General features: G+C 44.9%; 3 protein-coding genes and 1 pseudogene across 3 annotated transcripts; 2 read left to right on the top strand and 2 right to left on the bottom strand.

Moving 5' to 3' along the window:
• The first annotated feature begins 1,163 nt into the window (after nucleotides 1-1,163).
• LOC123100936 (uncharacterized) lies at nucleotides 1,164-4,307 on the top strand. Its single transcript, XM_044522710.1, has 3 exons — nucleotides 1,164-1,603; nucleotides 3,747-3,803; nucleotides 3,891-4,307. The coding sequence occupies exons 1-3, from the start codon at nucleotides 1,449-1,451 to the stop codon at nucleotides 4,165-4,167; spliced, it is 489 nt and encodes a 162-aa protein (XP_044378645.1). The 5' UTR covers nucleotides 1,164-1,448; the 3' UTR covers nucleotides 4,168-4,307.
• Nucleotides 4,308-9,812: 5,505 nt separating this feature from the next.
• Nucleotides 9,813-13,806, bottom strand: LOC123100920 (probable E3 ubiquitin ligase SUD1). Its single transcript, XM_044522709.1, has 8 exons — nucleotides 13,467-13,806; nucleotides 12,647-13,063; nucleotides 11,842-12,348; nucleotides 11,555-11,739; nucleotides 11,167-11,453; nucleotides 10,929-11,062; nucleotides 10,701-10,838; nucleotides 9,813-10,323 (listed from the first exon to the last, which is right to left on the bottom strand). The coding sequence occupies exons 1-8, from the start codon at nucleotides 13,695-13,697 to the stop codon at nucleotides 9,943-9,945; spliced, it is 2,280 nt and encodes a 759-aa protein (XP_044378644.1). The 5' UTR covers nucleotides 13,698-13,806; the 3' UTR covers nucleotides 9,813-9,942.
• Nucleotides 13,807-16,076: 2,270 nt separating this feature from the next.
• Nucleotides 16,077-20,138, top strand: LOC123100904 (probable E3 ubiquitin ligase SUD1; annotated as a pseudogene).
• Nucleotides 20,139-20,583: 445 nt separating this feature from the next.
• Nucleotides 20,584-26,439, bottom strand: LOC123149185 (trimethylguanosine synthase). The gene is made up of 13 exons (XM_044568744.1): nucleotides 26,176-26,439; nucleotides 25,942-26,091; nucleotides 25,797-25,854; nucleotides 24,841-24,892; nucleotides 24,539-24,621; nucleotides 23,603-24,467; nucleotides 23,246-23,348; nucleotides 23,031-23,164; nucleotides 22,606-22,837; nucleotides 22,054-22,189; nucleotides 21,418-21,512; nucleotides 21,215-21,338; nucleotides 20,584-21,107 (listed from the first exon to the last, which is right to left on the bottom strand). The coding sequence occupies exons 1-13, from the start codon at nucleotides 26,226-26,228 to the stop codon at nucleotides 21,003-21,005; spliced, it is 2,190 nt and encodes a 729-aa protein (XP_044424679.1). The 5' UTR covers nucleotides 26,229-26,439; the 3' UTR covers nucleotides 20,584-21,002.
• Between the last annotated feature and the right edge of the window lie 601 nt (nucleotides 26,440-27,040).

Genomic DNA, 27,040 nt, shown 5'->3' with positions numbered 1-27,040 from the left:
GATATGTGTCTTCTTCTAAATTATGTTTGCATGACAGAAACCAAATGTTTTTCCTAATATATGTGCCAGGGGCGTCTTCTCCAGATTTACCAGGGGCTTCCGCGCGCTCAGCGATCTCGTGGAGCAGTTCTGGGATTTCTGCGTCTTTGATCTCTATGATTATGTCGTGGATGAGCGTATTGTCATCGGGCAAAGGTTGGAAGACGTCGCCGACGGTAGGTGAAGGCGGAAAACTCTGTTTTCAGTAGTTCACAGGAACAGGGGTCTGGTGATATTAACAGTTATACTTATATATAGCATGGTTATATATGTATAGCATGCATACGTAGTTATACACATATGCCACGTTATCGAGATGATGCTAGGCATATAAATTTATGGTGAAACTTGTTGATGTGGATGCAGTTTCCCATGTGGAAGTTACTGAGGTTGTATCGGTCGGTCAGTTCGATGGTGTTGTTCCTTTTTTTGTTGTTAAACTGAACTGATGTTTGTAAATTTCTGCCCCATTTTTTTCTGTCGACTGCTGGCTGCATTATATAGGCCGAGGAGAAACGAGTGGTGGACGCTTTAATTTTTGGTTGCGCATGAGTTGTCCAACATTCAAGACAACCTAGACCATCTTGTTGTTCATGGGTATGAGTTGTCCAACATTCAAGACAACCAAGCAACCGATTTTTTTTTTTGCTACAAACATTAACTCCTGGTCGCTTTAATTTTTGCAATGCCTTGCAAATTCTGTAGAGATTTTTCAGTAACAGATATATGCTTTGTCACTGTCAAAAGGCAGGCATACATACATACATACATACATACATACATACATACACACATACATACTCCCTCTGTTCCAAAATAGATGAATCAACTTTGTACTAACTTTAGTACAAAATTGGGTCATCTATTTTGGAACGGAGGGAGTACATACATGGGTGAATTCCATATATGCCACTCAAAACTTGCCTGTATCTGCATATGCCATTGAAAATTTCCCTCTCCCAAATATGCCACCGAAATTTTGCACCGCGTACATATATGCCACTACCGCTAGTTGACTGTTAGTTGACTGTGTAGAAGCTCTCACGTGATGTCAGTTTTTTCCAGTAAAGACCATTGTACCCTTTGAGCCATATGTTAAAAAAATGAAACTAAGATAAAAAAAACTGGCCAGTTGCGCTCGACCTGCATCCATCCCCATCCACACGACCTAGCGCTCGTCCCCATGACCTGCATCTTGACCTAGCCGCCGCCGTCGACGGAAGCCGCCGCCGGTCCCGAGCAGCCTCTCCGCCGCTGGTCCCCCACGCCCCCCCATCCCACATCCCCACCGGACCCGAGCAGCCGCAGGTGCCCGTCCCACCGGACACGAGCCGCAGCTGCCGCTCCCCGCCCCGGCGGTGGAGTGGCTGGTCTCTGCCGTGGCCCCCTCCCCACGCGGTGCCAGCAGGATGGCGCCGCCGGCTGCCACATCTGCATCGATGGGAGCACCGCAGCAAGCACCCCCAAAGGCGCCGGCGGATGCCAGATCGGTGGCGACGGGAGCACATCAAGTACCGGCGGCAACCCGAATGGCGACGGATCCTCCTCCTTGGCTCCCAGCAGGGTATAATTCTTCTGCACATTGCTTGTTCCAGAAATTTTAAATTGGTAGCAATCGATTTAGTTCATTGCGGTCTGAATTGTGGTATCCTGTTCATTCACAGGATGGATGCAGCTTCATCATTTTTAATGAACATGAAAATTGTTGGCTCTCATTTTAGAGAGGGCATCAGTGGCTATATGTTCAATATGGTCATTGACTCTGACACGACAAATTATAAAGACTTTGTTGCTGAAATTGAAGAGAAATATCCATGGCGTATGAATGAAACAGTGACACTTCATTATTTTGAAGAGTCCAACAGAACAATCCATGAATTAAGTACTGACCATGACATGCTTGCTATGTTTGCTAAGTTTGGTAGTAAAAAAACAATTGAGATGAGGATTACAGTTCATAATGTCAATGCTAGACCTGATAAACCTGAATGGCCAACAGAAGAGAGTGTTGGAGTGGATGTCCCTTATGTTGGAACTGACTTAGCAAATCCATTTGAGGAAAATGAGCATGTTGGTGTAAACGAGGAAGACATGTACTCAGATGATAGTGACAATGAAGGTGATGCTAGTGATGTGCCTTGTAAAGATCCTAACTTTGTGCCCGACGATAGGGAAAAATCTTCTGATGCTGACATATCAGAGGATGAGGAGGATGAAATTAAAGATGCTGAGCCCGTTGACCTTCCAGATTTTTCATATGATAGGGAAAATCCACCAATGACAGAGGGCGCAGTATATAGTGACATGCATGAGTTTAGAGTGGCAATAGCTCAACATGCAATTGCACGTGAATTCGATTTTCAAATTGACAAGACTGATCCTTCGAGATTCAGGGCCCATTGTTGTGATGAGAATTGCAAGTGGAGAATTCATGCCGCTAGGATGGATGAGGGTAGCATCAAGGTGGTGGTAAACAAACATGGTCACACATGCTCAAGCACAAGACAAGATGAAACATCCAAACATGCAAACCAGAATTGGGTGGTTGATAGAGTCAAAGTTTGGCTCCATGAAGATTCTAGTTTGGGACCCATTGCATTGCAGACCAGCCGCATATGCATGGAATTCTTATCATTTTAACAAGCACATAACATCTATTCAACAAGCAAGGCCAACAGCAATATCCTACTTGCAAAAGAATCACATAAGGTTATGGACCAGGAGCCAGTTCACTACACTCTCAAAGGTGGACTATGTGACCAATAATCCTGCTGAATCCTTCAACAAATGGATCAAGCCTTACAAAGGAATGCATCTTCCAGAATTCATTGACAAGATGAGGCACGAACAAATGATCATGTGGCATAAGAGAAGGAAGGTTTCTAGGAAATGGAAAGGCAGAATTATGCCACACATTGTGAAACAATTGCATGAGAAGAGCAGAGGTTTGACATTTCAGGTAACAAGAACTAGTGACACTGAAGCCGAAGTGCAGTGCAAGGCTGGGAGTGGTTATAGGCATGTTGTCAATCTCAGCAAGTGGACTTGCACTTGTAGAGAGTGGCAAGTTTGCGGACAACCTTGTGTGCATGCTATTGCATTCATTGGGCATGTTCGAGGGTCTATAGAGGATTATGTTGATGATTGTTATAGTGTGGAAAAGTTTAGGGCTGCATATGAGCATATCATTCCTGGATTGGTTGACAAGTCTCAATGGCCCAAAGGTGATCATGGCTTCTTCCTAGAACCACCTATACTAAAGAGCGTAGCGGGGAGACGAAGAAAGAATAGATACAAAGGATCCGAAGAAAGGTCAAAAGGGGCTCACAAATGCCCAATCTGTAAACGATATGGGCACCATTGACACAGTTGTAGAGATGGTGATCCTGAACAAAAGGCAGCTATGCTTCTTGAAAGGTATTTACTTTTCCTGTATTTACTGCATGTATTTACTTTTCTCGTATTTACTTTTCCTGAATTTATGTTTTCTGATTTTATAACCCTGTTTTGTTTAAGGGGGCCACCAAAGAAGAGGAGAAAGAAGAGTGCCATACAAGACCATGAGACGGCCATGGTAGTTGCATGTGCTTCTACAACTGCTCCGGTCATGGTATACCCATCTAGGTAAGATTGCATTAAACTTGCGTGTCCTTATACTCCTGTCAACATTGCACAACATTGGTTAATCTTTTGATATCTAAAAACAGCACTGATCTAGTTTCTCAAATAAATGAGGATGCTGGTCCAAGTTCTAGTTTAGTGAGGTATATCTCCATCTATATTTGTTAGTTGCTGATTTGCACCTTTCAGAACCATGCAATGTGCTTACCAGATAAAGATTATGTGTACAGATCTATCAAGGGTTCTAAAGAACCAAAACATGCTTCTGGGGAACAAAAGGAAAAATCTAAGAAGAGTGCGCCGCGAAAGGGAAAGGGTAAGGCTGCCAAAGAGAAGATTGCCTCACGAGTTGTTGCTATTGGAGAGCAGACACCAAAAGGCAAAGAAAAATGCAGCGAAGTTGCTCCACATGATAGCCCAGCCATGGGTACAAGAAGCAAAAGGGCATCTCATAGCCCAGCTATGAGCACTAGGAGCAAAAGAGCACCTGTTAGATTGGACTTGTAGTGTGTGCTCTGTTTCGGTGTATGTTTGACATTAAAACATGTTGAGACCTCTCTGTTTTGTGTTGTGATGAACCAATATGGTCTTGTGACAACTTTGATGTTTGTGATGGTATATTGCTCATGAGATGCAAATTGTGATTCTATGCTAATTAAGCGGAAATGCTGCCGATTTTTTTTGTGCTAACATTATTTTACTTGTTTTGTACTTTCACGCTGAAATTAATTAAAAAGTTCATCCTTCATCTTATATTCATGTAAAAAATATTGAAATGGAATACAATAGAAATCAGTATATCATTTGGCTAAATGGTCACAAGGTATGTTCAGGGGTAAAATCGTCTTTTCAACTGCCACTTAACAGTCAACTAACAGTCAACTCGCGATAGTGGCATATCTGTACGCAGTGCAAGTTTTCAGTGGCATATTTAGGGGAGGGAAATTTTCGATGGCATATGAGGGTACGGGCAAGTTTTGAGTGGCATATATGGAATTCACCCTACATACATACATGCTTGTTTTGGCAGACTAGCCTAGTGCTTCAGCCAATCAGCCTGAAATTTCTCTGAGTTTAGGTAAGTTTATCTTGGAGCTAGGCATCAAGTTTGCCCATTCCAAGGCAAAACTTTTGTGACAAGATGTCACAAATTCTAACAAGGAATTTTTTTAAGTGTTTTGTCGTCACTCTGATATGTTTGGACTGTGACCAAAGTGTACCCTATATAATTTTTGGCAATGACCGAAAACTTGGTATTTGTTCGGATGGTTGCCAATATTTTTTCATGTAACTCTTTTGTCAACTCTAGTTCGTTTTCTTCGCTAATGTTGGACAACTCATGAGAAACCAAAAATTCAACCAAATTGTTTGCTAGTTAATGTTTTGTTAGGACAACCTTCCCCGCTTTTTCTATAACTAGTTAATTGCCCATGCGTTGCAACGGGAGATATATATTCTGGTCATTGAACAACAATTGTGTCAGTATATTTCTTTAGAATCCTGATGGACATCAGGAGCATTGTTTATCTTCCCATTAAAGCACACTTCTTCTTCACCTACCCTCCTCGCATTTCGCCTCCTACTCCTAGCTCACCACCTCTTCAACTATGCATGCGACAAACTCCTTTCCACCATGCACACACGCACTTTGAACTGAATTTCCTTTCCTCCGTCACTCACCAGTAACCACATGCCTCTCAAGTATAAAAAATAGCTTCCAACTAAAATGAGTTTATAGAAGAGTTAGACATTTTCAATCTTGTATGTATACAAGAAATTAAAGACATGACTAATAATTTGTAATTCCCGAGCACTTAAGTCATTCTCATATAATCACAAATATATAAGTAAAAAATATATTAAAACGCCCACTCATACCAATAATTCTCAAAGACGAAGCAAGACACATGAAAGAAAAAACCAAAAAAGACATCGTACTCCAGCAGTAAGGCAGTACCCTTCACCAGCCACCCACCGATCTCTCTCTCCCCCTCGGACGCGCCCCTCGGGTAGTCACCACCGTAGTGTGTCACTATAGAGTACTCCCTCCGTCCCAAAATTTTTGTCTTAAATTAGTCTAGATACTGATGTATCTAATACTAAAACTGACTTGATACATCCGTGTTTAGACAAATTTAAGATAAGAATTCTGGGACGGAAGGAGTACATGCCACCAAATCCAATGCCCGTCACCAATATAAGGTCGTCGGCAACCCATCACCAAGCGAGGGATGTACGCCTCACCGCCAAGGCCCCCACCCCCAAGCTAACATAGCCGACATCCGGCCAAAAGCAGAAGATGCAAGCCTCAGCGCCAAGGCCCTTTGCCCACAAGCAGCTTTCGCTGGTGTCCAAACCCAACGGGGCTGTTCTCTGACCTCTTTCAGTCTTTGTCTATCTCTTTTTTACTCCCTACGTTTTTAAATATTTGTCTTTTTAGAGATTTCAACAAGTGGCTACATACAAAGCAAAATGAATAAATCTAGACTCTAAAATATGTCTATATACATCCGTATGTGATAGTTTATTTGGAATCTTTAAAATGACAAATATTTAGGAACAAAGGGAGTAGTACATTTGTCTAACTGAATGCTTGGATGCCCGTAGTGAGTGAATTGTAATAGCCTGAGTAAACTATAAATCATTCAATCCAACACCGGTATGCAAAAAGATCATAATTAATATTGTTTATTTTTTCATCACAACAATGTGCATAAATAACACACATACGTTTTTTTTAGAAAAGGAGGATGACCCCCGGCCTCTGCATCTGGGCGATGCATACGGCCACTTTATTAATTATTCTCACAAGACCTTACAAACTAATACAACAGTAAGACTAAAGCCGCCGTCTAAGCCACTCTATCCAGTTGATGAAGGGGCGGAGATAGCCTGAGCCTAATACCAAACAGGCATCGCAGCCAAACCCTTCTAAGACCTGAGATCCCATCCAGGACGCCTGCCGGGCATGGGTCTCACCGGTCCGGCGTGCACTCAGAGGCCGCCGCCACCAACTTCCACCGCTCCATCTTCAGAACCGTACTAATGCATCAACCTTGCTCGGTCCAGCTATCGTCGACGCCACCACGGCGCCCAACGGCACCTCCTCCCTGCGCGCAAACATCTTAGGACGTCGCGGTCGCCACTGATACACCTCAGCACCATGCTGCCAAGTACCACCAACCGACACAGCTTGAAGTCTTTGGAAGATCTGTCGTGCGTAGCACCTGCCGACCAGACATGACAAGGCGTAGCACCTATCGGTTAGGCATGACTTGACATCTCCACCGAAGCTCCGTGCAAGATGAAGCCGCTCCACCTCCAGTCTCTCTGAACGGGACGGGAGCACCCCAGGAAGACACGGCGAAGAGTTGGGCACCACAATCACCACGAGAGCCTGACCAGCCGACCGCCATGGCGAAACGACACCACTAAAGAGAACCGCCGCCATCAGGAACGCCAAGAACGCGCTGCAGTTGTCCCACCTCCCCGCGGACCCAAAGCGGCGCATTCAAGAAGGTGAAGGAGCCGGGCACCGCCGCTGCCCAACCAAAGTTGTGGGTTTTCACCCGGGTGCAGGGGGAGGACGAGGGGGAGGGAGCTGGATCTCGAAGCCGCCTTCAAGAAGGAAACAGCGCCTGGGGCGCCGCCGGCGTCGTGGCCGCCGCAGCCGGCCAAGAAATTACTCCGATCCAGAGATCCCAACCCCACATCCGCATAGTCCGTCACCGGACCCGGCCGGATTGACGAGGAGGAAGCAGCAGCACGGGGGCGTCGTCTTCAAATCTGGCGAAGGAGAGCAGCAGGGGATCCCTCCACGTGGCGCCCGCATCCACCGCCAACTCGCCGCCCGCGCGGCCGAGAAGACGCGGTCCACAACTCCGACGAGCGCCGCCCGCCTCCCGGACGACACCGCCCTCACCAGCAGAGGCCGCCGCCTCAAACCTGAGGCCCGGGCCAGACGGATCTGGCGGATCCGATCCCTGCGCCTGCCCGAGCGCGAGAAGCTCCCCGCCGCCACCCTCCTTGGCTGCGCCTAGGGCCTGCCCGGCGCTAGCCTCTGGCAGCGGCGAGGACAGGAGGAACGTGGTGACGATGAGGGGCGGCGGCGCGAGATCGCCCCCATGTCGCCCTAGCGGGGCGACGCGGGGGTACGGGCTAGGGGTACGTTCAGGTTTTAATAACACACATACATACAAATGAGAAGCAATAGCAGGTTTTAATAACACACATACATACAAATGAGAAGCAATAGCAGAGCAACTATAATAGTGGGCAGTACACCTTTGTCTAACTGTGTATATGCATTAGCATTGTTGAGGAAATCGTTAACTGGTAGCTGCTCGGTTGGCTGGTGAGTAGGGGATTAATCGGCTAATCGGCAAGTTAATCGGCCATTTAATCAATTAATCGAACGATTTATCGGTTTATAGACTACTCGGTGACCCTACGAGTAGGGATTAATCGGCAAGTTAACTGGTAAATCCGATGAATTCTTGAACAGGGTGCATTAGTAGCAATAGCACTACTCTCTCTCTCTCTCTCTCATACATGAGCAGCAGCGGCCAGCAACCCCACGCTGCCGTCGCTGCCCTACCCGTCACGCCATCTCTCTCCCCAGACAAGGCTCTCTGTTTTGCTCGATTTGAGAAGTAATCGGGGGAAGGGAACGAACATGTGACGCGGATGTGACTGGCGTTGTGGTGGGAATAACGCACAGAAGGACAATCGAGCAGTTCATGGAAATATGGCAGCAACGACGATTGATGTTTCGTCTATGCGCAGGTGTCAGCCGTTCCAGCCCATCTCGGACCTCAGCCGCATCCAAGGGATGGTCGAAGCGGGAGCGGCAATTTATGCCAAAATTTTCCATATGCGGCTGCTACTAATTGTTATAGCAGATCAGAGAAGATAAATACCATGTCAAATCTGGATGGTGATCATCTGTCATTGATTCACGTCCATTCAGAGCTGAATGTTGGGCTAGAACCAATGTGCTCCTGCAGCGGCCGCACCATCCACCAAAACCTGCACAACGTCCCAAAAAACAAGAGCAGAAGAGAGCTACACGGATCCATCAGTTCGCGAAATAAGAGGCAAGAGAAAAAGGTCGATTGGGGGAGCCAACCTGTATGTTGTTGTACCTATAGTCAAGGAGCGGCCGGCTTCCCTCAGCAATACCGTAGCCCAGTCCTGCTTCTGCCGCCACTCACCATGAAGAGGGCCGAGATCGAAACAGCAGATGGTCTCTTCGTAGCAGCCAGCGATGAACGGGATTGCGAGGGCCTTGGATCAAATTAAGATGGGAAAGAAGAGGGAAAACCTGGACCGAACCACGGTGACAGGAAACAACAAAGTCATCACCCCGACGACAATGGCCAGTCGGCGAAGGGTTGCCCTGATCCGTGCAAACAAGATTGCCTCGATGTCTCCGGGGGCTCGTCGACCAGTGCTGTGAGGCCCTCTGAACCGTGGTAGGCGCATGAGGCCGTGGCTCACCGGAACTCGAAGTCTAGGGTTTGGGAGGGAAAAGAGAGGGGCGGATCCCATGGGAGTCGTGCATGCTTGGATTTTGATGTTTTCTAAGTTTGATTCGGAGGAAATTATGTTGCGGGATTGGGTTTTGACGTGATTTACGTTGATTCAAAGGAAACTAGGCAGCGCGAGAGATACCTTCCGGTTTTAACATGGGCGGGGTTGAAAAACCAGATGACGAGGGGGAGGAGGGAGCGTACGTCGGGGGTGGGGAACAAGAGGTTGGACGAAACGTAAGAGGGGAGAGGGAACTTTATGTTTCTTTTAGATAGTAGAGAAGAGATGATAAGCACACTTTCTAAAAATAATATGAATAGGTAGATGCTTCCCTATTGGTGCTAAAAAAGAACATATTTCGTAGTGCATGCTGACTCGCTGAGGCAGTTCAAGAGTATATGGTACAGTGTGTACAGAGACATTCAGACAGACATGGTGCAAATTCCGATGACCCAATGAATATATGTGATCATATGATGACTACCCAAAAAACTTTGCCTTGATGAGGATAACAGTCCTCGAAGCCAGAGAAGAACTGTTATATAAAGAAGTGAGCATAAAAGGCAGAAAAATGCCATTAAACAGTGGCAGTCAATAACTTCCAATTTCAAGATCATCCATCCAAACAAATGCACCACTAATTATTAAATTCACTATTTCATTTACTATGTCTAAATTAATTATTGCTATCACCATATCCACGTCCGTACAAAACTATTGGAAACAGAATTCTCCGCGAAAAGTCGGCCTTCAGCTATGGTCGGGGACATCTTCCAACCTCTTCCCGATAACGTAGCGCTCGTCCCTGATCGAGTCATGGAGTTTCACACACAACAACTTGAAGAGATAGCAGAGCTCACAGGAGCCGACGCTGCCCAACCATGCGAAGCGATAGACTGCTGAGTTCACAGCAACAGAGTAGCCAAATCTTGGGAAGACACCCTTGGCGAGCACATAAGGAACGCCTAGAGCAGCGAGTAGCCTCGTGGCAATAGGCATGAAGACTTCTTGCAAGAACCAGAACATTGATATCTCCCAAGAAAGACAATCGGCCTTCCACCGAACAATCGTCGGAACCCACCTTTCATCGATGATATAGGCAAGAACAGGTCTGGCCCTTATCTGCTGAACCTTCAGGACAAAAATCCGGTGAGTTAAATATGTTTGCTATTGTTGACCTAAGTATAAGCTAATGAGAATAGTTTGGAAATTGGCTGCATGCTACCCAAAAACTGTGGCAAACAGAAACAATGATAATTATGCAAATGCTTGGCGTCCCATAGGAGACAAGGAAATAGACGGAATATTGGGAATAAAGAAGAAAACTGAACTTTGGAAATGAGGCCTGACTAACGTACGTAACAATATGAAATGAGACACGACTAACTGAATAGTTTGAGCGCCATGTAGCAAATCATTCCCGATTTAGATATGTTAAATTTGGTACAAGTACATGAGTGATATACAATTTAAGAGAACACAAAGCAATAAGAGAAGTTGCAACTCACCAGCTTTAACCAGATTCTCATAAAAAGAAACCCAAGGGCCCAAATGTAGGTTAATGAAGCGCCGTCAGCAGGCCCAACGAATGGTGATATTAGAAATAAATCAACCAGCAACCCATTCAGGAAGGGAATGACGATAGACTGAGAGAAAACAGCTTTTAAGTTATTTAACTCCAGCACAGAATAGAGAAAATATATGGAAATGGAACCATCGCAAGTTAAGTAGCTCACCCATAAGAACACAATCATAGAGTACTTCAAAGCTAGATGGCGTGGTCTCCCGCCATTCATGTACGCAATTGAATCTCTAGCGGCGGCAATAATGGTTAATATGATGCCAATCCCAACAACCAAAGCAAGCAGATCTAGGAGGGAATATCAACAAGTAATTAAGCCAAAACTTGATAAAAAAATAGTCGATTTGCTTACGAAGGAAGTCCGACAACCATCTCTGAATAGTCATTATTACCATTGGATTCCAATCCACTTGCTACTGGCAGCCGGGTGATGGCAAGCAACAAGGGACGCCCAATTGAGATTGGAAAAATGAGCACAGCCGAACTGTATATCGCAACGGTCGACCATGCAAGCACCACATTAGTGGCATACGAATACCGAGTTATCATCTTCACTAGTGACTCAAGGTATGTGACTGTAGAAGTGCCCTTCATGAGAAACCACACAATGAAAACACGAGAAATTGGATCGGCATAGCTTCGTGGCGCTTGCCATAATGATAAGCCTTCAGCAGCACAACTGAAATTAATAGCCACGAACCACAGACATTAAAACTAAAGTGTTCTAAAGAAAACCCGGACAGTACACATCAGATGAAGCAAAAAACGAACACAACTTACTTGATATCTAATGGGAACAGCTCCGGTGCCAATTGGCCAGCAATTTGAACAGGAACAAAAATTACTACGGCCATAAAGATAACGTCATACAGAAGAGCACGCTTAAAATAAAATTTGTGGAATGGCTCCTGAATATGGTTACGGTGGATGTGGCAACAGGGACAGGCAACTCCCAGCCTCAATATCTAGCCACAAGATAAACAAATTACAACACTGATTATACCCATGAACATACTGCGTATACTAGTAACATCACGAGGTCATATAGATAAAAATATGATAAATACCTTGTGAAGAGTTACGGACAACCAGAGACGTAGATTCAAAAAGATGTGTCCAATAAAACAATGAAGAGAAGCTGAAGCAAAAGACGGAGCAAACAGAAGTTCCAACCTTTGAGACATTGTTGCACCAAACATTTTTGAAGAGAAGATATCAAGCAACCAGCCAAAGAACAACGGGTACATTATAAATGCGCTCAGGAGAATACTTGCAAGAGTGGTAAAACCTGCGGTCTCTCTGAGGAATCTAGCATGGAGCCTTCTAATGAAATTTGCAATCATAAGGCGCTCCCCCGTAAAGTATTGCCAAAGAGTGTTCAGCCCAGGAAAAGTGACACCCACAGAAATGATAAGTCCATATCCAATTAGAAGGGCAGAGCCTGTTGAAGTGTAGGAGTTGACTTCACCCACATCGGAAAAATTGGAACACGATATGCACCAGTGGATTATCCTTCCCAGCGAAAATGGGAGAAAAACCAAAATACAAGCCAGAGCCATGTCAAATATTACCACCTGATTAGAAAAGCATATTGTTATAATTTTCTGGGAATAAGTACAAAAGATAAGCATAATAAATGTGAGGTGGTCATTCATATCATATATTGTATATAACAATGAATATCAAATTAGAAGGACATTAATTAGTGCTTTACTGCAGATATAAGAACCTAATAATGATCTTATTAGAAGTAACACACACAGAGAGAACATTGGTTGAGAAGTAGAGCATGTTGATGTTGGGGACTGATCAACTTAGATAGAAACTAACTGATTAACCTGAACAAGATTATATATTGCTAACAGAGCATACCATCAAGAATGCTTCAACGGCAAGTAGCGCAAGGACTTGCAAGCCATCAAATCCACGAAACCCTTGACGCCGAGTTTCTAGGCGCGCAACCCATCGCGCAAATGGAGCTACAGCAAATGGAGCAAACCGGCGCGCAAATGCAACGCAGAGCGCAAATATCGCGAGGGCGGAGGCGGTAGAAAGGCGGAGGGAGAGCAAACAGCGTGCTTGAGCAAAGGATCTGGCGAGCGCGAGGCGCCAAGCCCAGACGGCGGCGAGGTGAACGGAAAATTCCGGCGCAACGCATACGGCGAAGACGAGCAGCAGCAGCAGACCCGTGAGCTTGTCGGACGCCCCCACCATGAACTCGGACACGGGCAGCCTCGCGGGGGCGTCCGCAGCGTAGAGAAGCCGGGTGGTGATGCCACGGTTGCATACCTGAAATGGTTCAAAATGACCGAGTGCATCAATATATGTTAGCATCACACCAGATCATATCAAAGTGACACATGAAAAGGATTTGAGCGCAACCACGTCAACACTGTGACAATAATATTGGCATTTAGCAGAAACATGTTAATTAATTACAGTATATTCCACAGGGGGACATTTTTCACCGATCTCCTTTTCAGGATGTCGATCGGCAATGCAAACAGCATGACAGGAATGCATTGATATTTGAGTATTTGATCACGTTACAAAATGGTAAATTTTGCACTTCACTCGGGAATTAATCCCACGATCCAGCTTGACATGACACCTACAGCGGCATGGAAGGGTCATTCCTTCATACGGGGCATGGAGGGGGAACCCTAGGTCGGAGGGACCGAGAGAGAAATACCTCGCATAGGGGTTTTCCGCGGGCGGCGATCCACCGGAGCTGGCACTCGTCGTGGACGAACCTGATGCTGCCGCGGCAGGCGCATGGGCTCCGCAGGGGGCGCTCCGCCTCGGCGGGGAGGCGGCAGATGCGGCACAGCTGCTCCTCCGCCTCCGCCTCCTCCTTTCCTTGGCATCCCTTCGGGGAGATCCTCGCCCCCTCTTCTCCTCCGCTGGCGTCGGCCACCACCATTGATCGGCCTTCCCGTCGTCTCGAGCGCGGCGAGAGTGAGTTTTTTTAGATCAGCGCGGCGAGAGCGAGTGAAAGATCGTGCAGGAGAAGTGGCCGAACGGGAGATGTTGGGCCGCTCTTGCTCTCTTCTCGTCTAGCTAGGGTCGTCGGCCCAAGGAGAATCCGTGCCATTATTATTGTTCTTTCGTTTTTCTGCTTCTAATCCCCTTACCTTTTCTCTTTTGCTTTTTTGTACCCCTTTTCAGTTCTATTTATTTCGTTGAATTATTTACCTTTATTTCAACAGTTTTATTCTGCTTTCTTTCATTTTTCGGGTTTTAATGTGTATATCATCAGTCACCAGCGAATACTTTTAAATTACTATTTTGCAACAAATATTTGGATGTTCAAGGTACAATTTTTGCTTCGACATTTAAATCTTATTGTTTCGTAAAAATATAGGCATTGGTGAATCCATCGCTTTAATCAAGGTTATATGAACATTTTTTAATTAACACGCCAACTTTTTGAAATCGGTGATTTTTCAAAGTACATGAATGCCAAAGAATACTTAATATAGGTGATGGTGATCTACATCAGCAGGTATCATGTGATGTTTTGAGACCAAGAGTTACTTCTTTGTGTAGACCCGAACCTCAAACTTGTAATTCTTGCTTTCATCGTGTAAAATCTTGGGCTTTCTATCTATATTGATGGATGCAGACCCATAAGGGGGATTTGAATGGGCAGGGGGAGTCAGAGTCCTACGTGGCAGTGGCCCGGGTGCCCGAAAACTCCCCCTCTAGTTTGCATTTTTGCGAAAATTTAGACAAGCGAATGCGTCCACGGACAAAGACGGTCCGTGTTGGATGGAAAATTACACCTGGACAGTTTAATCCGGACATTTGTGGGTGTTTTAAGGATCGGCGTTGAAGATACCCTAAGATATTATTTTCACCTCACCCAACGACTTTACCACATGTGGAATGACGTTCTTCCTCTTCATTAACAAATTGTGGAAATCTTACTCAACCTTCATGGCGCTAGCGCACTTGGTTCAACTTTCTGTAGCCAACAGTCAACAATGTCGTCCTCACGCTCACCAAGAGGGGGCGCTCCGATTGAACACCAAAATATGGGGACGACAGCTTTGCACGTGGGTATCCTATCCGAAAATAGTAGACATGGGTGCGACTTGACAAGATTTGGTACCATGGGTATTTGGTATCCATACGGCCAAAAAAAATATCAGTAGGGCATGGCTATAAATTGCGTCCATAGATAAGCCAATGAATATTCAGATTTTTTTTAAAATAAATGTAAATAACACTCATGGCATGTGGGGTCACATGCAATGCCTGCACAACCCTAAATCTCGTATTCCCTAAATCGGTCATGGGCTCATAGGCCCGCAACCACCTGCTCGCCACTCTTCTTACGTCCTTTTTTTTGAAAGATCACCGGGAGAGGGGGGGAAGGAAGCCCCCCCCCCCCCCACCACCACCACCTGACTTACGTCCTATTTTGATGGCTGGTGGTTATTAAAATAGGAGGGTATAAAAGGTTTATGAGGGTATGGGTTTAGGCAGAAAGGGTTGTACCCACCCATACCCTATCCATTGTCATCCCTACAAATATTTGTTACAAAACAATGATTTCAAAACATATTTTGATGGCTAATGAGACACATGAAAAACCAAGAACATCTCCGATAGTTCTGGTATTCATTCTTAAAATAACCACCGTTTGAAGAAAGTGGCCAAAAAAGCTCTCTAACAGCTCCTGTAAACGCAAAAAAATTAACGGGATCCCCTAAATCCTTCAAAACTTCCCCTCCATCTATGGGAAGATGGCCCTTCTGTACAAGTGTCACATAAGCTACATAAGCTAACCGCCACCATAGTCTACCGCGCCGCCACCATTGACCACTGCGCCCCGAAACCGACCGTCACGCCTCCCCCATAGACAACCACCGTTGCGCTGTCCGCTCGCCCGCCACCGTCGACCACCGACCACCGCCGTCCGCTGGCAGCCGCCGTCAGAGTCCACCATCGCCGTCGCCCCGCCGTCAAAAACATTTTTAGGGGAAATTTTTTACGGGAACTGAGAAAAGACCTCGCTTGAGAACTTCCTCTGATTACTATGTACACCCCGTAAAACAACTATCACGGAGAATTTTTTTTAGAGGAATTCTTGGAGATGCTCTAAGAAGAAACATGACAACGAAAGTGGCATCGTTGTTACTTGAAATAGATAAATAAAACTGTAAAAAATAAAAGAGAAAAGGGAAAGGAAACGAAAAGAAGAAGAGAAAAAAATATATAACTCAGAGTCGTCTTGGGCCGGCCCTAGCTGTCAAACAAAGGTGCTTTCTTCTACATGGTGAATCGCAAGAACGGCCCAGTGTCACTCACTCTCGCCGTCGCGGCGCTCGAGACGAGACACCAACGGCAATGGCGGCCACCGGAGGCGAGGACGAGGCGATGTTCTCCGCGGAAGAAGACTTCGGAGACGAGGAAGAGGAGTTGGCGGATCAGTGCCGCATCTGCCGCCTCCCCGCCGGGCCGGGCCGCCCCCTGCGCCGCCCCTGCGCCTGCCGCGGCAGCATCAGGTTCGTCCACGACGACTGCCAGCTCCGGTGGATCGCCACCCGCGGAAAAACCCCGCTGCGAGGTACCTGCCGCCTAGGGTTTCCCCCCTCTCTCTCTCTCTCTGCATCCATGTTGCTGCTAATTTCAGTCGTCCCATTTATCACTACATGTCTATGCCTATGTCTATGTGATGTGATTCCTTAGGGAAGTGAAAAATGTACCCCTTTTGCAGTGTGATTAATAGTACATTTTTTAACACTCTCGTCATATTCTTGCAATGTAACAAGTTCTCAGCATCACATCCGCCGCGATTAAGATCACCTTGTCGATCGCGGTGTTTGGAGCGAGCTTAGTCGTTTCCCTTTTCTTTTCATTCAGTCTCATTGTGTATATAGACACATCTTATTTACAACTAATTTCAACCCTAATTACTGCGTGCCGAGCGTCGCAGATTGCTACGACCATGGTTCCTCACCGAATACGTTCTTGTCATATTGATGTTGTTGTATTTTGCGCTTAATCCTTTTCGTGTTCCATTTCGGTGTGATGCTAATTATATTGATGTGCTCGACCGTCTCGAACCATTTCAGGTGTGCAACCGCGGCATCTCCACCCAACTTCTCTACGCCAGGAACGCACCTGCGAGGCTGCCCATTTCTGAGTTCATAGTGGGCTTGCCGGACAAGCTCACTGGTCTGCTGCTCCCACTCATCTTCGCTGCCTGCGTCGTGCCGGAATTCACCATTCACATCGGGACCCTCTGGTCATGGCGCCTCGCGCTTGCTAGGTCCTTTGATGAAGCACACTACCTGCTCTCACTCCGCCTCTCTACCGCCTCCGCCCTCGGTTTGTTCGCGCTCTGGGTCGCATTTGCACATGAGTATGTGCCGTTTGCTGTAGCTCCATTTTCGCACTGGGTTGCACGCCTGGATGCTCGGCGCCAGGGGTTTGGAGGATTTGATGGCTCGCAAATACTTGCGCTATTTGCCGTCGAGGCGTTCTTGGTGGTATGCTCGATCGGTGCTTCTCAACCAATGTCCTCTATCTGCTGCCTCTTTTATGCTATATACGGCGAATGATAAGATCATTATAGGTCCTTATATTGTAGTAAAACACCAATTGATGCAGATCTGTTTTGGGGATTGGAGCAGCATTTAGCACACATTGTCATGGTTTCTTGTTTGTTCAGAGTTGGTTACGGTTCAATATGCATGGCTCCAATTCAAAGTTTATCATCCTATAGCTAGAGGTGTCCAGATAATTAGTAGCAAAACTAAAATTAAGGTCACATGAGAAAACTACTGTGCCATGTTATATAGTAAAATAATACGAATGAACACATCAAATTTCGTATGCTTGGTTTTCTACTTGTTTGCGCAAGCTGTAACAGTATTAATTCTTGTCTAACCAGGTGGTGATGTTCGACCTGGCCCTTGCTTGTGTTTTGGTGTTTCTCCCATTCTCTTTGGGAAGGATCGTCCTATGGTGCATATCGTGTTCCGATTCTTGCAATGCGGGTGAATTCAACTCCTACACTTCGACAGCTTCCGTCCTTCTAACTGGATACGGGTTTATCATTTCTGTGGGTGTAATTTATGCCGGGCTGTACATTTTTGGCCAATACTTGAGGGGGAAGCGCCTTGTGATCGCAGCTTTCATTACAAGTCTGTCTGGTATATTCCTCACAGGGATCACATGTTTTACCAGTGTTGCCAGTTTTTGTCTTAATGCCCTGCACGGACTTATAATATACCCGCTCTTCTTTGGCTGGTCGCTCGATATCTGCACTTCAAAAATGTTGGGTGCAACAATGTCTCAAAGGTTGGAACTTATGTTTGCTTCATCTTTTGCTTCAACTGCTCTTCATTGTCTTATTGGATTCGAATTTTTGTATCTACACGGCCTATGGTCCACACTTCTTCACAAGGTATTTGTCATACTATCACCATGTCAAAAGTATATGGAGTATATATATGATTCAGGGGTATAATGGGCGCTGTATTTTTGTTATGAGTAGATATTCAGGCCAGGAGTTGCCATTCCCACTTTCGACTATGATATTAACATCGACGAACCATTCTACAAATTTTATTTCAACAAGCCTCATCATCTTCTGCATGGCATTCTCTATATGGCTGCGGTTATTTTTGTTCCTGTTCAGATTGCTGATCGTTTGGCACCAGAATTGTTCCCATTAAATCTCACGTAAGCATTCAATTTAGTTTCATCTGACTGATGTATTGGCCAGTCAACACCTTATTTTAATCCGTGTGATCGTTGCTACTGCAGTTGGCCTGCTGAGAGCTTATCATTTTGGCAAGCACCACGAAAAGTTGGCGATTCACTTTCTCGTGTTCTTCTTCTGAGGTTTCTCATCGACGAAACTTATATGCCAAATTATACTGTGTTGCTAGTGAAGAAGATAAGTCGGTATTCGGTTGCCACTAATGTGGTGCTTGCATGGTTGACTGGTGTGATATTCAATTTGGCTTTGCTTATTTTTCCAATATCAATTGGGCGTGCCTTGTTTGCCATCACCCGGCTGCCAGTAGCAGCTGGATTGAAATCCAATGGTAATGATTCTTCAGAGAAATCTTTGGATGGAAATATTTTCGTTTTATCATGTTTGGCTTACTTGTTGATGATATTTTGTCTTAGATCTGCCTGCTTTGGTTGTTGGATTTGGCGTCGTAGTAACTGCTATTGGTGCTCTAGAGATGCATTTGCCTACATGACTAAAGGGAGAACGCACCTTCGAAATTTGAGCCAATCTCTGATTGTGTTCTTATGGGTGAGCAACTTTAATTGCGGCGGTTTCCTTTGTATTTTTCTTTAATCTATTTCATGCTATGGCCAAAGAACTTTGTGTTTTCTGCTCTCAGTCGGGCATCGTTCCTTTCTTGATCGGGTCACTGGTTGATTTATTGCTAATACCATCACCCGCTGGGCCTGATGATGAAGTTTCGCTTTTCTACACTTGGTTCCTGGGATTTCGATCTCTGAGAATCTGGGTGATGCTGGTGAGTCGCAACTTCTCTTGTTGCTTTCCGTCCTCTCATTATACCAAACTTAAAATGAAAAAAATTGAGATTTTTTAATATAATCAGATAGGGACTAATTTGGTACGTACATTGCACTCAAATTGCACTGGTTGTGGAAACCCCACTGCTAAAGCAAGTACCAAAAAGAAAACACCTCCAAATTATTATGTTAAAAGTCACATCTCATCCCGGAGTTCAGTTTTTATACATTATGCCCACTATTAAACTCATGTAATCCCTATATTTGCTTGTCTCCTACGGATTAATTATCGCTATTTCTATTTGCCACACTTTTGGGTAAACTATTGTGAGTAGCTTATAGTTAGGTCCAACATTGCAAACTTTTTCAAGTGGCCTGGTTTTTGCCTTGCAGGCCCATGAGACTAGGGACACACCTTTCCTTGCCCATTTCATCGATGAAAGGTGGAGTCCAAAGATCCTTCGGTTCGCTGCGGGTTCTCGTTCGGGGAAGGTACGGCTGCGATTTTTCCTCCGAGAACTATTCGTGCCTATCGCCACGAGGCTGCTCCCTGCTCTGTGCATTCCTTATGTGCTTGCCAAGGGCGTCTTCCCAAGATTCGGCTACTCTGCCGCCACGAACTCAGCAGTCTACCGCTTCGCGTGGCTGGGCACCCTCGGCCCTTGCGCGCTCTGCTATATCTCCAAGCTGCTGTGCGCGAAACTCCATGATTCGATCAGGGATGAGCGCTACGTCATCGGGCAGAGGCTGGAAGAAGTCGCTGAAGGTGGCTGAAGACCCCTCTTCCCTGAGAACAAGGATCCGGCGACAATAACGGTTAGCGCGCAACGTGAAGGCGTTGTTGATGAAGTTTCCCGCGGAGAATTGGCTGGTGTTTGTGAATGTCTGCCCCTTTTTTGGACAGCATTCTCATGGAGGAGTATGTACACATATGTGAATAAGAGTACTGGTACTGTCAAAACCTGGTGGAGTTTGTTGGCTTCTATTTGTAGTGCTGCTATTCATGTTTGGCTGATTTGATTCCTCTCTTTCCAATCAAATAGGAATACTGGTACTGTTGAAAGACGAATAATAGCAGGATGTGTTTCCAAATTATGAATGTAAGTACAACGTTTTCAACTGCTCTTGGAAACCTATGTCAAAAAAAATTCCAACAAGCCGACAATTGCCCGTTCGGAGGTGCGGATATTAAAGGAGGTAGGGAACAAGAGCAAAGATAATGGAGAGCAAGCCTTGAAATGCCTTTGTGAAATAATGAAGTTACTAATTAGTGGTGCATTTATTTGGATAATAGATGATCCCAAAATTCATGTTTATAAAGGAAATTTCCTTTTTCTTTTACCCAGTTTGTTCCATAAAAAAATATAATCCCAGCCTTCCTCTGTCATCTAACTACAATCAGCAGTTGATGGTGAAACCATGTATAAGCGGTGGAAAATACTGCCCATGATTCAGGGCTACCCAAATTTGCACCGGTACAAACTAAACCACATACAAGTAACTACACGATCCAGATACTTCTTCAGCATGACAGTATCGTCATCATCCAAAGCTCGGCACAGCAGAAGCATTAAGGATCCATGATACTAAGTTTCTCGGCGAATCGACCAATCATCCATTGAATTCAGTGGTATGCACTGCTGCCCAAGGGTACCAAACACCGGCACAGAATCTTCCATCCAGCAGAATACTTGGATTTCGGATGCATGGAGTATCATCGGCGTTGTTCACGAAAAATGCAGTTTTCGTCTACGCTGCCCTGTTCCTCAAAGTAGGCTGTTATGGCTTTCAGCTTCCCGTTGAGGTAATTCTTCTCCACCTGCCAGAACAGAAGGGCCCACTATGACATTGGTCTAGAGGCATTGCCAACGCTACACTGCGGTGATGTCAAGCCAACATGACAAAGATCACAACAAATGTACATACCTCAACAGCCCATGGAGGATCGACCGACAAGCACATGTCCGCCAGCTGGTCTAGGTCGCTGTTGCGAGGAAGGAACATGACTACTCTCGAAGCGATCGCCGTGGCAACTTTGAAGAGATGGTACCTGAAAAGTTTGACTAGGGCATGTGAACATATGCGAGCACAGCAAGGAAACAAGCAATATTCTGAACCAAGGAGCTCACCCATCACAAGGCTTGAGCATGGTTTTGATGTCATAAACATCTACTTTTGCATAGTCCGGTCCACCCCATGGAGGTGACATGAAGACAGTTTCTCCCTGCACACATCAACTTTTCACAAAAGCATACAGACCAACTTGTAGAGCGATAAGAGTGTCATGGCAATAAGAAGGTAATTTCTTTAGCTTAGCGGTGGTGTGAAGCTTCCTGATCTTAGCCCCTTCTGTCACATCTCTTAGCACTGCTGCTAGCTAATTTCTCTCGCCTTAACGTTTGGTTAACAACTAAGCATGTCGATGCTTTAAACTTGTTTACATTAAGAAGGAAGTTATCATTATGGCAGTGGCAGTCATCTATGATTATGTTTTGGGACTGAACTTGAATGCTTATAATTGGTGCATTTTCTAATAAACTGAAACCGAGGCTATGCCCTATGATTCCAAAAACGGTTACAACAAAAACTTCCTCTTGTTGGACTTCTAATGGCAAAATATCGGTACCCTACCTAATAGTTACAGTGAACGAAAATGGTCAAACAAATGTGTTCTCACTGGCAGCTATGAAAGATATGCAGCTGTACGGAATGACATGCGCAGAAACCTAAAGGCGTGATAATTTGAAGGTATAAGGCATACATACCTTCAGATGAGGTGCTATATGGATAAAATCTCCTATAATGAAGTCTATATGATCATTTACTCCATAAACAGTTGCATTATGCTGTGCACAATCAATCTTCTGCGGGTCAATGTCAACAGCAACAACATGCTTACACCTGGAGAAGGAAAAAAGATGTCAGGTACATGGAAATCTACAGTTTGAGTACTGTAGAAGAAATAAGAAAGTCCACCTGATATCACCTTCAACCATATGCATGCTAAGAAAGTCAGTTATAACCCTAAATACTGGTAAAACATCTTAGAAGCCATCATTTTGATACAATGTCATTTTACAAGACACAAATACCTCGGTATAAGCTAGATGAGCACACAAACACAGTTTCTACTGTCATTCATTCTCGACCAAGCATGCCGTTGAAGCAAAGAAGATACATAATACTCAAGGTTACCAGCAACCACTATCATCAAGCAAAGGAAAAAAAAAAGGAGCTACAGAAAAGTAAGGGTTCATCATAACATATCATTCATTATCACTAACAGAAGATATAATAACACGATGGCAGTGACTTACTTTGTGGCAAACTGGATGGTATTTCCACCTACTCCTGTGAAACAGTCAATCAATGTGCCCGCACCAACACGAGATGCATGATGCTTTGCAATGGGCTCTGGCGTTACTGAAAACCACCCCTCTTCATCCATCTTTATACCACTATCAAAAAGGGAGAAAAGCGAGTACCGCTGATTCCAATACTTGGCGATGTCATTGGAAATGTTTTCTGCCAAGTCCTGACATGAATGAGCTGTGGAATGAAACAAATAGTTAGTTACCTTATATACATAAATAGAAGAAGTACAAAAGATGTAGGTCAGCAACAAGCTGCATATTGACACCACCCTCCCAGAAAATGAAGAAATCTGCCAGTCAACGATATCATGTGAAGAAAATAGCACGAACAACTCCTAGGGAGCTCTAACTGAGTAATATGATCTTACACGATTGAGATATCCTTACTCTCTTTTTCTTTTTGGTGGTGGTAGCTTCCTGGTTCACTTCTAACAGTTCAGCCACTGAACTATCATTCTGCATATTTTCAGCATCTTGTACTTCATTGATGGTAGCTATCGCACTACATAGAGATGAGATGTTGATGAAAACCATCTATATGTCGAGGAAGCAAGGGAATAACAATTAGTATAATCAGGCACACCTTGGATATATCGACTCTTTATCAGTAATGTCTGATAAACTTTGTGCTTCATTGTAAAGATCATGCCTCTGCTCATCTAGATGGCTGTTGTCACCAGCCTGATCTGCCAGATAAGAATGCTTGATATCATTAAACAAAATAGTAATTATGGGTAAGGATAGAATATACAGCTATGAGAAAGAAATGTCTAGATAAAAATAATTAATGTGATGGATAAGGATATTAGTTATTGAGTTTATTTTGTGAACTGTCAGCATAAGGACTTGTACTGTATCAACACAGTAAGCAATGTCCTCTGGCATCAATGCAAAATAATAAATCTCTTGCGGATCACATAAAATGGAACACACATCTTACCAAATGTTGTTTCTCCATTGTCACGTGGGCTCGCGTTAGCTCCATATTGTACAGCATCTTCATCAGGTTGTGAGATATAATGCTTGACACAGGATAAGACTCCAGATGATTTGTCAAGCTCTGCATTGATTTTATTGTGTTCTTCCACAAGTGTGCTTGTCAATTGTGATACTTGTTCATCTATCCCTTGAGATGAATATGTGCTACAATATGATACAAAATCCTCCAATCCTTGAGGGGGATCCCATGTAGATTCCTGTGTCTGGATGTTGTAATAGTAATACTGACTATAGAACTGATCCCAAAGAACCTGCCAATCTCCGCATTCATAGTAAAAACCAGAGCCAGAGTTTTCAACATGATTATTAACAGGAGATGGTTCTGCTGGACATGGATCATTATTATCATGGGACGTGGGTGGAGTCTCCCCAGATATTTTATCTTCTCTTTCAGATGATTTTTCTTCATGACAAAGTTCATCACAGGACATTATAGATTCATCATCAACAGAATGTTGCCCCAGCATCACTTCGTTCAACTGCATAGAACTGTCCGCAGCTTGATTTTCTTGAACAGGAGAGCCTGATTTTACTGGACTGCTCATGTTACCATTTGGTTCACACTGATTAATACTGTCTTCACCAAGCGTCTTGTCAACATCACCATGGTAGACTTCACTGTAACCCGCAGCAGCCCTAGATGAAACGCATGAGTTTGTTTGCTCCATGCAATCCATCGACTCCTGAACTTGTTCCAGTTCTTCAGAATGTGTGCATATCCTTACATTATCATCCATTGGAGTACTTGCCGCTTCATATGGTGCTTGTCGTCCTTGATGCTTACCCTTGGCAGGTGTCTTCTTTTTCTGTAACACGTAAGGGCTTAGGGTACAGATTAACCAGCAGCAGAACAGTACATGCTGTTTTGGGCACTTACCTCTTTCCTTGTGCTGAATGAGACAGGAAGCCCCAAAGAACCCATGAGACTAGCCAACTCCATATCTTCAACAAATGAATGGTCTATTGATATCAAGAAACAACAGATAGTATATCAGAAGAAATTGGTGGGTACTTGCAGCAAAAGAAGAATAACAATCTGTAATGATTTGTTCGTATGATTTTTTATGTGCTGTCTGTGCGGGGACAGTGAGTTATGATATGAGCCAATGCTGCAAGTAGGGTGTTTACGAATGTCAGAAGAAAAAAAAACTCATTGGATTACAGGAAAGCAAATTGCACCTTCATCTGTCTGTTTGGCTGCTTTGTTGCGGGTTTTAGCTGTTTGAGATCCCTGCAAAGTTGAAGGTTTTTCAAATTGCTTGTACAGAAGGCTGAAACACAAATTGGAGAATGAAGACCATGAAACAAAAAACAACATCAACTAGCATAATCTGCAAGGAAGATAAATATTTAACTTGCTGTATTTACCCCCCTTCTCCCGCACCCCCAAAAAACCCCAAAAAGGAGACAAAACATTAGCGACATTTCAACTCAATGCATCATGTAACGTGTATTCACCATTAAATTTTTCAAGTGATCTCAATAAAATGATGTTGGCATATGCAGTATACTGATTTGACGGTCTTGCTCAGGAAGTAAAATCGTAAACCATGACGTAGCTAGTTCAACCGCACGAGCTATTCTTTTGAAACATGATGCTAGTGCAATAAAACATGCTGGTAGAAGGAAGTGATATCTTCAACAAGTGCCAAGCATGGATGCAACATTTTACTAGCATGCCAATGTTAGTTCAAGTACACTTGAAATGTATTATATCAGTATCTCGTCAAGCAGAACCGAACCCTTTTCCATGTCCAGGTAGGTCAGTTTCCGACATTGTAGTTATAGCCTTGTAGGGGGGCTAGTGTTGGGCCTATTTCCTCTGCAAATTTGTGTGATATACGCTAGTTGGCATGCCGATTGTTCCCTGGCTGTTCTGTTCTTCACAACAGAACTCTGACTGAAGCTCATGCCACCAAGAACAGTGGCACAATTGGGACTATTATCTCTGAAGGTAAGATGTAAATCACATTTTCTGTTTGTCAAATAGTCTTTGTAAAACTAATAGGCTGCTCGACGGGCTACAGAAGAAGCAACATTTTCCAAGAGCTAAAGCAACTGAGGTGACGACCAAGCACAAGCCTCATAATCATTCAAGAGCTAAAGCAAGATGAAAGAGGCTGGAATCTTCTTACATTGGAACCAGCCGTCTCAGCAGCACGCCAATCGTGAGGCTTCACATAAAAATCATCCCTGCAGAGAGGAAACGAGCTGTGTAAGGGGGAAAAGAATCTCTGAGCTGAACGAGGAGGGTCGGAGATGGGCGAGGGGATCGATTACCAGAGGTGCACTTCGGTGAGCCTGAAGAGCTTCCCCAGCTTTTTCATCGACGAGGACCCCTCCGCCGGCGATGGCATCGCCGTGGGTTCGGGGGCCGGCGCCGCGTCACGCGACCCTGGGCCGGGGTCGAGCCCGACGGCGGGCGCGCCGCTGGGTGGGGAGCGAGGCGGAGAGTGAGAACTAGAGATGCGGTAGGAGTAAGGGGCAGATGGGGAGGAAGCAGGGAACACCCACCTCAGCTCGCCGTCGACGTCCCGTCGGGGCTCCTCGGCCGCCGTGGCCGCCATGTGACTCCCTTTCCTCGTTGTCCGCACTGCGCTGGATTCGCTTCAGGGATGGGATAGGATGAGCGGAGCAGTTGCCGTGGCCGTGGCCGTGGCCATGGGAGAGCTCGCGGCGGAGTATAAAAGTGGCGGCTCCGGCGGGCGGCAGCAATGGAGTCGACGGAATAGCGGCGGCGGCGTGGGGAGAGAAGGGCTAATGGGCTTCGGAAAGAAAGGCTGGTCGCTTACCGAGCGGTAGCCTGGCATCACTCGAAATTATGCGGCCCAAGTAGACGCAATCGCTGCGGCCCATGAAAATAGGTATAGTGTTTTTTGTACTTCAAAAATAAATATCTTAGTAAGTAAATAAACAAGTCAAATATATATACTCAGGTATACTAAATAAATAATTCAAATATATATTTAAAATGAGTATATGATAATCAATTTAATAATAATATAATTTAAATTTAGTTTTTGTCATAAAAAAGTTCACACATATTAAAACCTATCGATCCCGCTTCGCGTTTGCATCGTCAATAGTATAGGAAAACCTATTGATCCCGCGGCCACCTCCGTGTAGTATAGGAAATTGTTCACCGGATTCATCACAGCATCACATACAGGATGGAACCCAAGTTTCTTTTTGTGCGGAGAAACTCGCTTCACCGATGAGAGGCTACCTTCTCGAAATCACTAGTTAAAGAGTACTCGTTGCGAAGATTACTCCAACTTTCCCAGTTGCGACAAGTGGCGCGCTGCATGTGCGCCACTTGTCGCAACCGGGGAATTTTTCTTTTTTTCATAGATCCGTTTATTTAAAATGTTTTATCTCT

Source organism: Triticum aestivum, chromosome 1B, assembly GCF_018294505.1.
Source record: "Triticum aestivum cultivar Chinese Spring chromosome 1B, IWGSC CS RefSeq v2.1, whole genome shotgun sequence".
Classification (NCBI taxonomy): domain Eukaryota; kingdom Viridiplantae; phylum Streptophyta; class Magnoliopsida; order Poales; family Poaceae; genus Triticum; species Triticum aestivum.
This window is presented reverse-complemented; position numbering and strand designations above follow the sequence as displayed.

Excerpts from the sequence above, each read along its gene's own strand:
- LOC123149185 (XM_044568744.1), bottom strand. The coding sequence starts at position 26,228 with ATGGCGGCCACGGCGGCCGAGGAGCCCCGACGGGACGTCGACGGCGAG. Across the intron at positions 25,855-25,941 it reads CTCACCGAAGTGCACCTCTG|GGATGATTTTTATGTGAAGC; the intron begins GTAATCGATCCC and ends TCCTCTCTGCAG. Across the intron at positions 23,165-23,245 it reads AAAGAGTCGATATATCCAAG|TGCGATAGCTACCATCAATG; the intron begins GTGTGCCTGATT and ends ATCTCTATGTAG.
- LOC123100936 (XM_044522710.1), top strand. The coding sequence starts at position 1,449 with ATGGCGCCGCCGGCTGCCACATCTGCATCGATGGGAGCACCGCAGCAA. Across the intron at positions 1,604-3,746 it reads CCTCCTTGGCTCCCAGCAGG|CACTGATCTAGTTTCTCAAA; the intron begins GTATAATTCTTC and ends ATCTAAAAACAG. Across the intron at positions 3,804-3,890 it reads CCAAGTTCTAGTTTAGTGAG|ATCTATCAAGGGTTCTAAAG; the intron begins GTATATCTCCAT and ends TTATGTGTACAG.
- LOC123100920 (XM_044522709.1), bottom strand. The coding sequence starts at position 13,697 with ATGGTGGTGGCCGACGCCAGCGGAGGAGAAGAGGGGGCGAGGATCTCC. Across the intron at positions 13,064-13,466 it reads GCGGAAAACCCCTATGCGAG|GTATGCAACCGTGGCATCAC; the intron begins GTATTTCTCTCT and ends GAACCATTTCAG. Across the intron at positions 10,324-10,700 it reads TGAGAATCTGGTTAAAGCTG|GTTCAGCAGATAAGGGCCAG; the intron begins GTGAGTTGCAAC and ends TTTGTCCTGAAG.